This window comes from Cibotium barometz, chromosome 18 (genome assembly GCF_041138505.1).
Source record: "Cibotium barometz isolate CiBa-2024 chromosome 18, ASM4113850v1, whole genome shotgun sequence".
Taxonomy (NCBI): Eukaryota; Viridiplantae; Streptophyta; class Polypodiopsida; order Cyatheales; family Cibotiaceae; genus Cibotium; species Cibotium barometz.
In genome coordinates this window covers 21,915,049-21,930,509 of record NC_141063.1, presented here as the reverse complement: position 1 = coordinate 21,930,509, position 15,461 = coordinate 21,915,049, and the positions used below count along the sequence as shown (strand labels likewise).

At 45.1% G+C, this 15,461-nt stretch overlaps 1 protein-coding gene across 6 annotated transcripts in view; it reads right to left on the bottom strand.

Annotated features, from left to right (window-relative positions):
- The window catches only part of LOC147629072 (uncharacterized), a 47,641-nt gene extending 34,095 nt beyond the window's left edge, over positions 1 to 13,546 (bottom strand). For 3 of the 6 annotated variants that reach the window (XM_086812318.1, XM_086812317.1, XM_086812316.1), the window contains exon 1: positions 10,999 to 13,546. In XM_086812318.1, coding sequence (XP_086668444.1) covers positions 11,023 to 13,041 — 2,019 coding nt within the window. In that variant the 5' untranslated portion in view covers positions 13,042 to 13,546 and the 3' untranslated portion in view covers positions 10,999 to 11,022. Of the gene's footprint in view, positions 1 to 10,717; positions 10,869 to 10,998 lie in introns of all 6 variants that reach the window. The other 3 variants (XR_015267882.1, XR_015267883.1, XM_086812319.1) reach the window with 3 other exon arrangements.
- Positions 13,547 to 15,461: the final 1,915 nt, after the last annotated feature.

Genomic DNA, 15,461 nt, shown 5'->3' with positions numbered 1-15,461 from the left:
ATGGATTTGCCTCGATCCCAGCATGGGAATGATGCTATTTGGACTATTGTGGACAGGTTTAGCAAGCAAGCTCACTTCTTGCCCGTCAAGAAAACCATTAAAGCTGATCATATGGTAAAGCTTTTTCTTGCTAATATTTTCAAGCATCATGGTATGCCTACATCCATTGTTGGGGATAGAGATCCCAGGACTACAAGCCTATTTTGGAGGGCTTTATTTGATAATATGGGTACTAAGCTTGAGTTTTCATCAGCTTATCATCCCCAAACGGATGGCCAAAGTGAAGCTGCAAACTCAGCCGTGTTGGATTTGTTGAAATGTTATGTGGCAGATCAAAAGAGTACATGGGAGAAGTATCTTCCACTTGTTGAGTTTGCCTACAACAATACGATCCATGCTTCCACAGGAAAGGCTCCGTTTGAGATTATTTATGGCAGAGTGGTCTTGCCACCCATCCTTCGTACAAAGGATGAGATTTTTGCAGCTGATGAATATGTTCGTGACTTGGATGTTGCCTTTGGTCAGGTGCCGACAGCCATTGCAAGATCTCAGGATAAGCATAAAATGGCTGCTGACAAGCATAGAAGGGACATGGAAGTCAAAGAAGGTGATTGGGTATTGCTGAAATTTGAGAAGGCTAGGCTTCGGAAGAGGCCAGGTCGAGAAGGATCATATCCTAAGCTTTCTCCTCGCTATTATGGACCCTTCAAGGTGATTCAGAAGATCAATGAAGTGTCCTACAGGCTTGCTTTACCTAGTCATTGGAAGATTCACAATGCTTTTCATGTGAGTCTATTTCGGAAATATGTGGGGCCAGATCCTGATGAGCCTGTCACAGAAGATCCGCCAGAGATTGAAGAGCTTGAGGAGATCCTCCAGCCAGAACAGATTGTTTTTCACAAGGAGAGAAAGCTACCTGCAGGAAAGCTTTCCAGGAGATACCTTGTGAAGTTTAAGAATTATTTGCCTATTGATGCCAAGTGGGTGAATGAGGATTATTTTGCAGATTATCCGCAATTGTTGCAGGCATATCTTGAGGCTTTTCAGTTGAGGTCAACTCTTTAGAAGCCCGGGGGGATGTCACCAATTGGCCGACCATTTGGTCCATCTCCAGTTTTTGCGTCTCGTTCACTTGAGGCCAGGCCGGTGTCTCGTGTGAAGAGGCCAGTATTTTGCTGACATGGACGGGAGCCAGACTGGTGCCACCCGTGTGTTAGCAGGATGGTGTCGTATGGACGGGAGCCAGACCAGTGCCACCTGTGTATGACCTGGACTGTGTTCGACCCATGGGACTGTCACGCCATGGAAGAGCCAGTATTCGTGCCGTGTTTTGCCTATGGGATTGTCACACCATAGGGAAACTCGTGCCTGGAACTGTGTCTTACCTATGGGACTGTCACTCCATAGGAAGACCAGATTTTTATATTTTTATGTCGTGCCAGTTTTGTGCCAACAGATATTTTGTACTTGTTCCATGAACGGGAGATATGTCCATGTTACTATTTGCACATGCACACATATTTTGCATGTTTGAAACTGTTTTCGCATGACATGTATTTGTGTGTTTGCCTGCTTGACGTGTTACTTACTGAGCGGGGACGCCTGCCAGTGAGTCGTGAAGTCTGCCCTGTATTCTGACGAGTTTTGGTGCATGTGAACAGGTGGTAAGTATGTCGCACTTGTTGTTTTAATGTTTTATATTCTAACCCTTTAATTTATAAGGTTAGGTGTTCACATTTATTTAAAAGTGGGCACCCACTTAGGGGCCAAGGTAGGGAGCCCCACTTTAAGTGAGTGTGGGGGTGGGCATGGGCACCTACCCAAACTCCCCACCCACATGCAAACGTGGGTATCACAAAGTAAAACTTCACTTTAATTTTATTTAACTCCCTCCTTCAAGCGTGAAAAAAAAACCATCGCTTCTATCTGGCGTTGAATTCATCAACCGGCGATCACCTTCGCTGGCGGCTCTTTCGTCTACAGCACCTGGCGGCTGCTTCACCACCCATACAGGCGACTGTTTCTCCCTCTCCTACCAGGCGGATGTTCTGCTGCGCCTAACCCTTGGAGGCGACTCTGAAGCGCTGCAGCTGCTCCCACAGGCGGCTGAATTTCAGCAGACTGCGCTGTCCTCACCTCCACGTTGAAGTTATCTGCAGACTACCCATCTTCTACCAGCTGTCACCTCCGATAGGTTGAGCTGCTGTACAGGCCAGAGGCGGCTGCCTTTTCCTCTGCAGGCGGCCATAACAAGCAGGTTGTGCAACCTCTCCTTCTCCTCCTCTGCACAGTAGCTACTATCAACAGAAGGATACAATCGGCTGCACCTCCACGCCATCTTCCTTCCTCCACGCTGCAGCCAGGCATCACCTCCCTTGCAAGTGGATGCTTCTTCTCTCACAGCAGGCGGCTGTACCCTTTGTGGTGGTGTTTGTCTTGATGGTTCTACACGAGGCAACTGTTACTTCAACAACGGTGGCTTCATATTCTACACAAACACCACAAGTATTGGTTTTCTATCAACCATCTACAAGTAAGTGATTTTCAGATTTGAGTAAAGTATTTTATGTTTAAATCTGATAAAGGATTCATCCCACTCGGCCAACACCCGTTCGGTGCCGGGTTGTCCAAGCTATATTGGCGAACCTCGGTCCAAAGGTGCTGAGATCAGGAGAGCCAGGCGTTAGTACGAGAGCGCCTGTTTGTGCGTGGTCTCGGAACACCAGTGAGGCGCTCTCCGCGGAGTCCAGTGAAAGCACAGGACCGTAGAGATTGGACCACACTAGTGGTTGTTCTGCTTCGAGCTTCTACATCGAAATTCGAGCCTATTTGTTTGGTACTGTTTTCATATGTACATGGACATTATCTGGTTCTTGGAACCCATGGAGCATTGTATTTATTAAATACTCCCAATAAATATATCATATATTGAGGGGGGGTCGGCCCGTTCCGGCCCCAGTGCTGGTGTCCATCTTTCCATTTCATTTCATTTAAATTTCAAGTTGTTTTAAGTTGTCCATTTCAAATTTGTGGTTTTAAAGTTGTGCTATTAAGCGTGTGGGTGTCCAACGGAGTCTTTCCCACTTGACGGGATCGGTTTCAGCAGGTCTCCCTCCTGCTTTCTGGGGTGAGGCTGTGGCTACCTTACTCGCTCTCTAACAAAAGCGGTTGAGGGGATGACTCCGGAGGAGGTTTTTTTAGGACACAAGTTTTCTATTTCTCATCTACATGTTTTCGGTTGTGTTGCTTATGTGCATGTCCCAGATCAAAAGAGGACCACACTCGCACCGAAGTCAAAGATAATGATCCTCACAGGCTACAATCTGAGATCCAAAGGATACCGGTTGTCAAACCGTACACCTCTCTCTTGTCCCATGGATCCCAATGCCAAGTTATCCAAGGAGAATGATACACCCTTGGTGGATTCCACAGAGTACCGGCAGATTGTTGGCTCATTGCTTTACCTAGCCAACACCCATCCAAATATCTCCTATGCTATGAGTGTTCTCAGCCAGTTCCCATCACCGCTCAAAGGTCTCATTGGCAGGCAGCCTTGAGAGCTCTTCGTTATCTTCGAGGTACTTCATATTATGGCATCACCTATTCCAATGGTACTGATTTGGTTGGTTTCACAGATTCTGATTGGGAAGGCTGCATTGATACTCGAAGGTCTACATTTGAATATTGCTTCATGCTTGGTACTGGATTGGTTTCTTGGAAGTCTCAAAAGCAGAGGATTGTTTCTACTTCTTCCACCAAGGCTGACTACCAATCTTATCTTCTCTCCTCCACTGAGGCACTTTGGATTCATCAGATTTTGGAGCATTTGTGCTGTGCCGTGCCGTGCCGACACTTCCCTAGTTACCATCTTCTCGGATTCTCAGAGTGCTATTGCTCTAGCTCAAAATCCTATGATACGGGAACAATCCAAGCATATTGAAGTGCATTATCATTTTGTACGTGAGTGGATCGAGTTGGGACTTCTTCAACTGGCCTACTATTCTACCAAGGACAATGTGGCTGATCTCTTCACCAAACCACTTCCGAGAGCTACTTTGGAGGTGTTACTTCAGTGTGCTGGTCTTGGACTGCCTCGCTGGTGCTGAAGAGGACGTGTTGGAATATATCATCTCTAGAGGGTCTACATACACCTTTTCATGCTTGTACTGGTCATTTTATGAGACCCTGCATTGGCGTATTTGGGAGATATTATTGAGGCATTTTTTACCATTTTTTAGGCATTTTATAGCATTTCATGCTACTGGACAGCCGTTGGCTTGCTGTAGCTGGCCGACCAGTTCTCTGGAGGGATATATAAGGGTGCTCACCCTTCCCCTCACTTTTCATCTCATTCTTGCATAGCTACTACTAGAGGTCATTGGCTGTAGCAACAGTCTCTTATGCTTGTAAGCACCTACGGGCTTCCCTCGTGCTCATTTTCAGCAATAATCAGCTGTTTCCAGCCTTCTACAGTTTGTGCTTTGGGCCCACAACCTGTGATGCTCTTTCTTTCAGATTCTCTACTAATATGACATGCACCCATCTCAGAGACCTAACATTCCCTCCACCATCAAATCACTTCTAGCCAAGGAGGGTATCGTCATTAGCTGATCATGACATATCTCACTCTACACAGGATCATCTGCTGCTTACATGTACATACACTAGTGGTAGATGTTTTCTTTTTTGAGTTTTCCATAGCTCGGTATATCCATGCTACCATTGTATCACTTTTGGTCTCATAGACCCTTGGGGTCTTTTGTAGACATTAATCTCTCTCTCTCTCTCTCTCTCTCTCTCTCTCTCTCTCTCTCTCTCTCTCTCTCTCTCTCTCTATATATATATATATATATAAAACCCAAACCCGCCCTGCCTGCATGTAACTCTAACCAGCTCACATCATACCAAACCCTAACCCTAACCTGCCATGCCTGCTCGTAACTCTAATCTACCCGTATCCCGTTCCTAGTTGGGTTGCTATCCCGCTTGTCCATCTACATGTTGCCCAGCTTAATGATAGCATTGCCGCCTTTACCCACACCTATTCGCCATTATCCACTATGTTGTTAGCATATTAGTACATGGCAACCACCACCACAACCCCCCGTAGACCATAACGAAATAACATCTGCATCCAGTAGCTGGGCTGAGAGAAGAGAAGAAAACTGCCAAAGCAGCAAACCACGGATACGTAGAATGTGCCCATGTATTCCAGACAAGGAATCAAAGATGAACCCATTCCGTGTAGTCCAAATATGCCAAAGTCCTGTCCATCTAAGGAAATGGAATATCACAAGGTGATTGTCCGAAGTAATGACTTGAGGACAAATCCCAAATATCCACTGATGAGCCGAAACGGTAGACCTCTCTACTGCCTCCCAAACGCGAGAGACAAAAGACCAAATCTGACAGGCCACTCGACAACTCATGAACAGATGCATAACTGTTTCAGTGCATGTCGTGCAGAAGAAGCAAGAGGCCAATGTAATTTTACGACGGCTGAGCTAATCTTGAGTAGGTAACCCTCCCACCAACATCCTCCAAATGAAAACCTTACCTTGGTAAGGGAGTTTAGACTGCCAACCACGCATAAGAGTTTTCTGCCACCATGATTTAGACTTGCGCAATCCCCACACCTTATTGGCCTTGGCTGAAACCCAATCTTTCTCTGATACGAGCTTATGATAGACCTGGTTAGCTGAAAGTGATATCAAGTCACCAGATTTACATAGTGCCCAATCAAGCCAAGGCTGATCTGCAGATGGCCGAGGTAATGGAGTAAAAGGCTCAACTGCATGCATGATGTCAACCCATAGTGGCTGAAATGTCGGAGGAACCTTAAAGTGCTGCCGAATACGACGAAATGAATATGGCCTGTCACGACCAGGTATCACAGCATCTCGGATTCTAACCAAGCCTAACCTGACCATGCGGTTGAGTCGTATGCGTGAAGCATCTCTGTCTGGCCAAACAATGACACGCGACTCCACAAATGTTTCGAACTGCAAAGAGTTCAAAAGTAGTCTTTCATGACCATGATCCCACCGAGCCAATAGTAGAACTTCATGCCAAGAAAGGAGAATATGCGATAAAATGTGAGATGAGCGAATAAGGACAGGATGAGCCGCATTCACAATGTCCCACCATGAAGCCTGCATACGTGTCCGTCCATGTGACAATCCCTCCAACTCAATCAAGTCACGAGTCATGAATACCCAAGGCTGCTCCTGCAAACACATATCTTGAAAAAGCGCCCACCTACGCGCCACCATATGCAAGCGGACATCCAGTAAAGCCGCCCCACCCGTTCTTTTGGGCGTCGTAATGTGATTCCAAGCTATCATGTTTGACCCATAATATTTCCTTGCCTCTTCCAAAGCATAAACCGAATGGGAGCAACCAAACGGAGAAGAGATTTGTGCGTCCAAGGTAGCAAAGGCAAAAAATAGGAAATCATGCTAAGCATAATAACCTGAGCTACCTTAACCCTCACGTGCATAGGCCACCCTTGAGCTTTCCAATACACAAATTTATCCGAGATCCGAGCAGAAATCCAAGCAAGAAGTGCTTGGGGGTCCACATCCACACCCACCGGATACCCAAGATGAAGAACAATGTCTCCTGTATGCACCACACGGCCTTGCCACCCTAATGCCTCAAGATCAAATTCCGTGCATACAATGAGGGCTGATTTTGTTGAATTTATTTTCAGCCCAGAAGCCAATGCAAAATTATTCCAAGCTTCCATTGCTCGATCTATATTGGCTTTTTCGGCCCTGAGAAACATAAAAGTGTCATCCGCAAGGGCTTGAGCAACCAATTGCTTGCCATGAGGGAGATGCAAACCAACCACTTCACCATGCGATGCCATAGCATCTAGGCGAGATAACATAGGATGAGTGGCAATGGCAAAGAAAAGAGGGCTAAGAGGACAGCCCTGCCGGAGAGAACGGGTGAGAGAAATACCATCCGAAAGTCCTCCATTGAGCATAATCCGCGTGATAGAGCCAGAGCCAAGTAAATGCACCAAATTAGCCAGTTTGGGACCAAAGCCCATGGCTGTCATTAACTAAGAAAGGAAAGACCAGCTGACATGATCAAAAGCTTTTTCAAGATCCAGCTGCACCATCACAATCTCTTGCTTCTTTGCCTTGGCATAATCCACTCCAATTTGAACATTAAGAATATTATGCAAAATATTCCTGCCATGCACAAATCCATATTGATATGGATGAATAAGAGTAGGAAGCACCTTCTGCAAAGCGATTGGTAAAAATCTTTGTAAAGATTTTATACATAATACCCATAAGTGAGATCGGGCGCCATTGAGCCAAAGAAGTAGGCGAAGGGACTTTGGGCAACAAACGAATATGCCCAACTTCCAATCGGCAGGCATATATCCCTCATCCCAAACCCTTTGACAAATAAGCGTCAAAGGCTCTGCAAGCTGATCAACATATTTTCGGAAAAACTCATTTGTCAAACCATCCCAACCAGGGCTCTTTCCCATGGGAAGTTTGGAGAGAACAGCTTCCACTTCCCCTTGAGTAACAGGAGCATCAAGCTGAACCGCCACATCAGGGTCAACTTGATATCGTACTTCAGCAAACAATGACTCCCTTGCAGCCAGGACAGCCGGCAAGAGATGCTCTCGAGGGGCAAGCAAATCTTCATAAAACCTGATGCAATGCTGAATAACCTCAGAAGGTTGAGTAACAAGGTTACCTTGGGCATCCATCAGCCTAACAATATTCTCACGCATATGTTTTTAATGCAACTTATCATAGAAGCGATGAGATTGACAGTTAGCATCCCGCAAAGCATCAAGACGTGCAAGTAGTTTAAAGCGAACATATTGTGCTTCCTGCACCCTAGATAGCTCCTTTTTCAGCCATTCTATGGCATCCACAACTTCAGCATCCATAGAGTCAGTAAACATGAACGCCTACAAGCCCTTTAAAAGCGACTCAAGAAGAGCCACATGCTGTTTTTGTATAGAGGCATTAGCAAGACCATAATGCCGCGCTAATTCCCAAGTGTTGTTAAGGAACACTGGCCAAGCATGATAATCAGCCATGGACACTCTTGTGCAGAAATGTCGTATCAACTAACGCATATAAACATCAAAAACTTCATGCTCCAAAAAAGTGTGATTTAAGCGCAAAGGCAAGCGTCCCAACAAGCCTTTATATGCATCCACAGGATGATAGACCATTAGAAAACCTAGTCTAAGATCCTATTCTATGACCCAGCCAAGCAAGGATTGAATGGTCAAAACAATGAGCAAACTTTGCCTTTTATAGGATGGAAATACCCTGATGGACTGGCCAACTTACTGGTCATCAAGGTCCAAATCCATGCGATTCATGCGACCGCCGACAGGTTCTTCAAGTCTCTTATATTCTAGCTGACAGCAACACCACATCTTCCATTAGATAAATCCCTACCAAAACAGCAACTCATGCTCCTAAACTCTAGTCTTAATCTGTTTTTATCTGGTTTCTCTTCAAGATTAGCTCTAAGCTTAGCTAGTGCATGTCTTGCACATGACATCCCCCTTTGCTAAACTTGATGACAGGATTCCAACATGTTTCTTGGATGACATCATCATCCCATTCTATATTCCCGGAGTCCCTCTGTCATCCTTCATACTCTGGCAACCTTTTCACTGAAAACCCGGCCTCCAACTCTAATAACGAACTATGCATATGTTCCATCCAGTCCCCATTCCGTGCCTGCCCTATCCCTGAACACTATCTCTGATCTTCTTTCCTGAGAAATGAGTCTGGCACTCTCACTCCACCCCTTGGAGGATCAACCTCCCCTAGAACCGTTGCCTGAAAGCCTTTCCTAGTGTGCCGCTCTGGGAATCTTCTTTCAGCCCTAAACACCATCTGGGAACATGCTGATGCAAAACGCAAGCAAAAGAGAGAGAAGAGAGAGAGAGATAGCTGAGTATTCAGTATATTCATAATGTACAAAAAGGTACATACAGCCATAGGCTGCCTTCTTGAAAAGGTAGAAAACCTAGTCTAAGATCCTATTCTATGACCCAGTCAAGCAAGGGCCGAATGCTCAAAACAATGAGCAAACTTTGCCTTTTATAGGCTGGAAATACCCTGATGTACTGGCTGACTGCTGGTTGGCCAGGTCCAGGTCCAAATCCATGTGAATCATGCAGCCAACAGGTTCTTCAAGTCTCTTATATTCTGGCCGACAGCAACACCACATCTTCCATCAGATAAATCCCTGCCAAAACAGCAACTCATGCTCTTAAACTCTAGTCTTGATCTGTCTTTATCTCGTTGCTCTCCTCAGGATTAGCTCTGAGCTCAGCTAGTGCATGTCTTGCACATGACAATATTACTAGCAAACAGACCTTCTTGGATAAGCAGGCTGCCCTTAAGGGTACACAAGTTTACTGTGATATGCGACTCCTGCAGAAGTATTCTTTCAATGGAATAGAGAAGAGAATGCTTAAAGTGCTTGCTGAAATTTGCAGAAATGATAAAGGAGAGGTAAAGAGATAGAGATAGCACACAATACACCCGATTGGGTCCCAACCCCTCTCAAGGGCCTCTACTTGTTGCCAAGTGTATTTACTTGTGTATTGCAAGATGTAAATGCAGTACAAGATTGATTTACTGCCTGTCCACTAAACAGTGAACAGAGACACCTTGGGGACTGTTTTGGGCTGAATGGAACCTCTGTTTTGGGGCTGATTCGGGGCACCTTTGGGGCTGTGTTTTCTCTCTATATATATTTTTGTTGCAGCTCTCTGGGGCCGGTCTGTATGCTGTATTTTCTTTCTGCTGTAGGCCACCTATGTAATGTGCGCTTTTTGCTCCAGAGATGGCCTTCTTGATGACCTGCGTTTTAGGGTTACAGGCTGGCTGGACAGCCTTCCATGCTCTCCTTCACACAGGTGGGACCAGTACTTTTATACAAGGAGGACAGGGAGTGCCTTGCACTTCAGTAATTATCAACATGGCAGCCCGGCATATCTTGCAAGCATAGCCATTTATATGGTAGTGATGTGTGGACATAGGCTAATAATGGGCTGGGTCACTTTTTCCCTCCTTAGAAGGTTTTTTCCCCGAGCGTGTAAGTGACCTTATCATGTCACTTCACTTATTCTCATCAATCTGCTTTGTGCTTCTCTCCATCTCTGCTTGCTTGTTACATGTGTGTGTGTTGCTCCCTTTGTTTCCACTTTTTTTGCATTTATAGCCCGGGTCCCTGCCTCACCCCTGGGGACGGCAATATCACAATAGGCCTCTATTGTGCCCCCACCCCAATGTTGTCTCCCTTTGAGGCGGCCAGCCATGGAGGAGTTTGCTTTGTACATTCTACCTCCTCGGAGGGTTGTAGTCCACCCAGAAGCAGACGTGTAGAAGGATCCTTTCTTGAAAAGAGAAAAGAAAAGCAAGCTGCCCTCTGGCAGGCAACGTCTGCCACTAGCGGATTATACATCACACAATCACATGTTTCTAGGCGTGCTCACACACTGCCAAAGCATGGAAACCAATATGCAGGGCAGACTTCAGGCAGACAGCAATGCAAGCTGTTTGGACAGGTCAAGCATGTGTATTCCAGTCATTTCCAAGCCGCCCAGGAGGCTAACTAGTAGCGACAGTCACTTTCAAGAACGGCCACACAGTTTCAGCCACTTATGAGTCAAGGACTTGCTTCCATTGCCTAACTTTGAATGACTTACCTCAACTAGTTTGCTCCAGAAGCTCAAAGCATTGTGGGTCCCCGGCCTGCTTCCATTGCTATGCAACACACAATGTGAACTTAAGTTCTTTTCCATGCTCTGAATTCCTTAGAAAAGTCTTGAGCATCTTAACGATCAGTACATAGCATCACTGAAATAGACAATTACTGATAGCTTGAGCTACTACCCGCCGACTTACCGAACAGAAAGTTTTATTTTTGTAAAACAAAATGCTTCTCAAAGCACATCCTAAAGCTTTGGATTCAGCTGTTGGATCATACCTGCACACATGTAGGTGTAGTGATTCATGACACAGTTGGGGATGGCACGTATGAAGATAGACTCATACTGCCTCCAAAAGTTTGATTCGCTGTAGGCAATCCATTTGACAGTCCCCTTAGAATCTTCTGATGCCGTGTTTGCCTTTCTCCATGTGTGGAAAGTGGGAAACTTTCAGGGGTGGCCTTGCTTGAACCACCAAGATACGTGCCTTTTTTATTCGCTTTGATTGCTGAGCTTTCTTTTACCCCTTCTTCGATCACTTGAGTGTAAGAACCTAAGCTTAAAGAATTTACCTTGGCCTCATTGTCATCTATGTCTACCAGCTTATCGCACACCACTGTCTCGAGTTGTGACCCTGTGAGCTCTGCAGCAGCATTTGGTGACATAGCCAGCTTACGCGACACCTTATTGATGCCAGTGCTGTCCCTTCTATTAGGCAAGACCTGTATGCTATTGGCACATGCAGCAAGCAAGATTTTCCCCTTTTTTTTCTTATTGGCAATTCTAGCACCACTCAAATTTGCCTCTTTTACTGTTACTGCACTCTCAATTACACTTAGGTGCACTTTATCCATTCCCATGGCTTTTACAGCCCCGTCTTCATGAATTTGGTTGTTAGAATACACACTCTCACTCTTTGCTGCTGGATTGGATTTGCTGCTGCTATCAACATCATGGGTATAATCCTCTTCAATACATTTAGTCAATGGTGCAATCACATGATTAGCATTTAAAGGCGCAGGGGTATCCTCTATAAGGGGCTTATTATCCCTGGGATCATGAGAGGCAGCACAACATGACACTATGCCATCCAAAACATGGTGTTGGGAAGGTCCTAGCCCTTGAAGCAGATTGAGAGTCTCATTAATCGCACTCATAGACTTTAATTTCACATCCCCCCTTGCACTACTGTTTCTTGAAACCTTCATTTTTTTCTTTTTTGCTTGCTTCTTCTCCATGGGTGAACTGCATCCCCGTGCTCGCTGGTGCTTACCTCGAAAATGGCTTTGAGTTGAAGGTGGAGATGTTACATCCTTCTTCCAGCACTCCAAAGCGGCTAGATTGCGGGAAATTCTTGGTGAGCTGTTCATGGCGCGATGTAATCTGCGGGCCAATTCCTCATCGTCTACAGGGGGAGGCAATGGGGAAGCAACTGTAGAGATTTGAACAACCTGCTTCAGCTCACCATCCTTGCTCTTCTCTTTTTCAGAAGAAGCAAGAGCACTGTCACCTATAAGGGGAGGTGGTAACGAGAGCCTTGTCTTGGGTTGAAGTTCTTGCTTCAGCTCATTCCCTTTCCTCTTCTGTTTCTTAGAAGCATGAACGTGCCTCTGAATGGATTTAAGTTGAGGTTCAAATACCTCCTCACAGGCTGCTATGGCTATGGCTTCAAGGGCAGCCTTGGCAACTGCAGCAGCCTTAGCTGCTGCAGCGGCCTTGTCTGCCGCTATGGCTTTTGCCTCTGCAGCGTTTTTTGCAGCCATGGCTGCTGCGGCTTTAGCAGCATCTACCATCTCTCTGTGAGAAGAAACAGTTTCCTTCTCCCCGTGGGTAACCTTTGAGGCCATAATAGAGGACAAGACAACCTTGTTGCCTCTGGATTTCTTCCGGATTTTACCTGCAGGGCATGATTTGGGATCATCTGGCTGCAACTTCTTGGCAGAGCTATGGCAATCGGCTAACACAGAAAGGCATTTTTGCCGTTTGGATGCTCTCTTGCTTTTACCGGAATCAGAACTTTCTAATGCATTGCTCTCACCTGGAATAATGGTAGACTCAACCAGGAAATTGTCTCCATTGCACTCCACCTTGGCCCCCTCAAGGTCCACCTCCAGCTTAAGCTCCTCCATGAAACCTGCACATGGAGCTCCGATGCAGCTCTCCCAAGCCGCGGCATAGGTAACGGACGACGAAAGCCACCCGTTCTGCTTCAAGCCAGCCAGTAACCTCTTGCGCGGAGGGAGGCAAGCACCATTCCCTGTCTTGCATGCTTGGCCGGGGTCCCATGGACAGAAATCGGGTGGTCTGGAATCATCGGTCATTAGGAGGAAAGCTGTTTCAGCTCAAACAAGGCAAAAGGCAGGCAGACCAACGTCGAAGCTAAGTGATTGTGGACAAAATCAAAGAAAGGGAGGGGATGCACGCAGGAAGGAGAGAAATGCATTCATAGACATGCCTGTAAAAGGCCAAAATTTAGGGTTTCAGAACATTAGGGTTAGAGCTTCAGACATTAGGGTTAGGGACTCAGGAACTAGGGTTAGAATGATCATGCAGCAGCTTGAACAGGATCAGATGGAGACAAGGATGCGGAAGGAAGCCCTGACTGCAGATGTCGAAATAAGGGTTTCGGTAGCGATCACGGTGTAGCATGGCGGACAGGAGGAGAAACTAGGGTTTCAGAAATGTATGTGTGTTGGGTGGGGGAGAAATCCATGGAAATGAAAACAAAAATTAGGGTTACAGAAGGGTAGTAGAGGCAGGAACCTAATGGGCAGGCAGCATGAACAGCTGCTCGTAGCAGGCTTGATAGCGAAGGTGACAAATGACAGGAAATTCATTCACGTGGAAAAGAATGCCATCCTTAATCCATGATTAGTACTTTAATAAACTTTTACTGCTTAATCTCGCTTTTTGACTTTTTGATCCACACTTTGAGGCTCGGCCCAACAAGCCTCGCTTCGGCTTATGCCACGTGGAGCAGTACGCAACCAAAATATCCCAAGGTTTTAAATAGTTATCATAGCCTTAACATTTACATACTTATAAAACACGGTTATCATAGCCTGTAGGGCCTTTATATTTACATACTTATAAAACACGGTCATCATAAATAGAGAACGGTTGACACTCGATAGTTACCTTGCCCTCGCTTTGTAGAGGATACGAGGGGTCCTCACGAAGTACTTTGCTCCCTTCTAGTAGTCGCTGAAATTTAAAAATAAATAGAGAAGCCCCTAGGGACTAGACCAGTGGGGTGAAGGTGTGGACAGGAAAGCAAATCTTGGAGAAGCTGCCCCCAAAAGGATGCACTACTGAAACAATGATGATAGCATGTATGCAACTTGGGTATCATGTATCTTGGAGCCAATCTTCCTTTGTTTGGGAAGAGTATAGGTGGAACATGCTTTGTAATCTGTTGAACTGCAATGTAAATAACCAAGACTACGTTCTGGCCCTGGGCCCCTTTTAACTGGTTTGTAAAGAACTTTCAGTGTTAATATTATAAATATATATCTACTTCCAAAAAAAAAACATGGTTATCATAGCTTGTAGGGCCTTTACATTTATATTTACATACTTATAAAACACAAGCAACTCCCTGGGAGTTTGTAAAGAGCCATAGATAGTGGCCTTATTATGGCCTTTTACCTATGCAAGCGAGTAGATGTGTGCGCACACATAAAAAGGGGGAAAAACACATATGCAACAGTACTTACTACCATCAAAGAAAGCTTTAAGGTTATGTAAGGTTTAGAATCTCTATACATACTTATAAAACATGGTCCCCGTCCATTTCTCCACTCCCCATCCCTCATAGGGAGTCTATAAAGAGCCATAGATGGTGGCCTTCCTATGGCCTTTTACACAAGTGAGTATGTGTGTGCACCAGATATACACATAGCAAAAAGGGGGGGGAGGGGGCGGGCGACACATTTGCGACTGTGTACTTGCTATTATAAGAGAAAGCTTCAAGGCTAGGCAAGATTTAGAATTTTTATAAGGAGAACTTCTCGTCTTGAGCTACAAAGGAATCTAACTTGCTAATAAACATAGCATACTGTTGGTATGTACTCCAAGTTATGTGCTAGAAGGCTTTTTTACATGTGTAGCTTTGCAATTGGGTACTAGTTGCCATCAAGATCAAAAGGAAGAAGTAAAATGCTATGAAACAAGAGAATAAGGAGAAGTTATGTTAGCAAATAAGGAATCGGCATGTTAAACATTAGATACCTTTGATATCATGCTCCACTTGAGTTGTGTGTCACATGCAACTCTAGTGGAGGATGCCACATTAGATACCTTTTGGTATCATGATCCACTTGAGTTGTGTGCCACATGCAACTCGAGTGGAGTATGACCAAAGGTATCTCATGTTTTGCATTCTTTTCATACTCACACAAGAACTACACCTTACTACATGTTCGTGTATTACAAAAATTCTAGAGCTTCCATAGCCTTTAACTTTTCCTTGCTTATCTTTGATTATAGTCATTATCTACTAATAGCATATCATTCTCTAAGGAACTTGTTCTCTACACATTCTTCCCAATTATTGCATGTGAATCACTGCAAGAAGTTTGAATGTTTTCTTTGAAATGCCTCAATGGTGGTTCTTTAGCCTTGCCAAGCCTGCCATCCTTATTTAAAACCTTTGATACATGAAAGTAAAATATGGTGCAAATAAAACATTAATTTACAAAATCGATATCTTCATTATAGTTCATAAAAGAGTACATGGTTA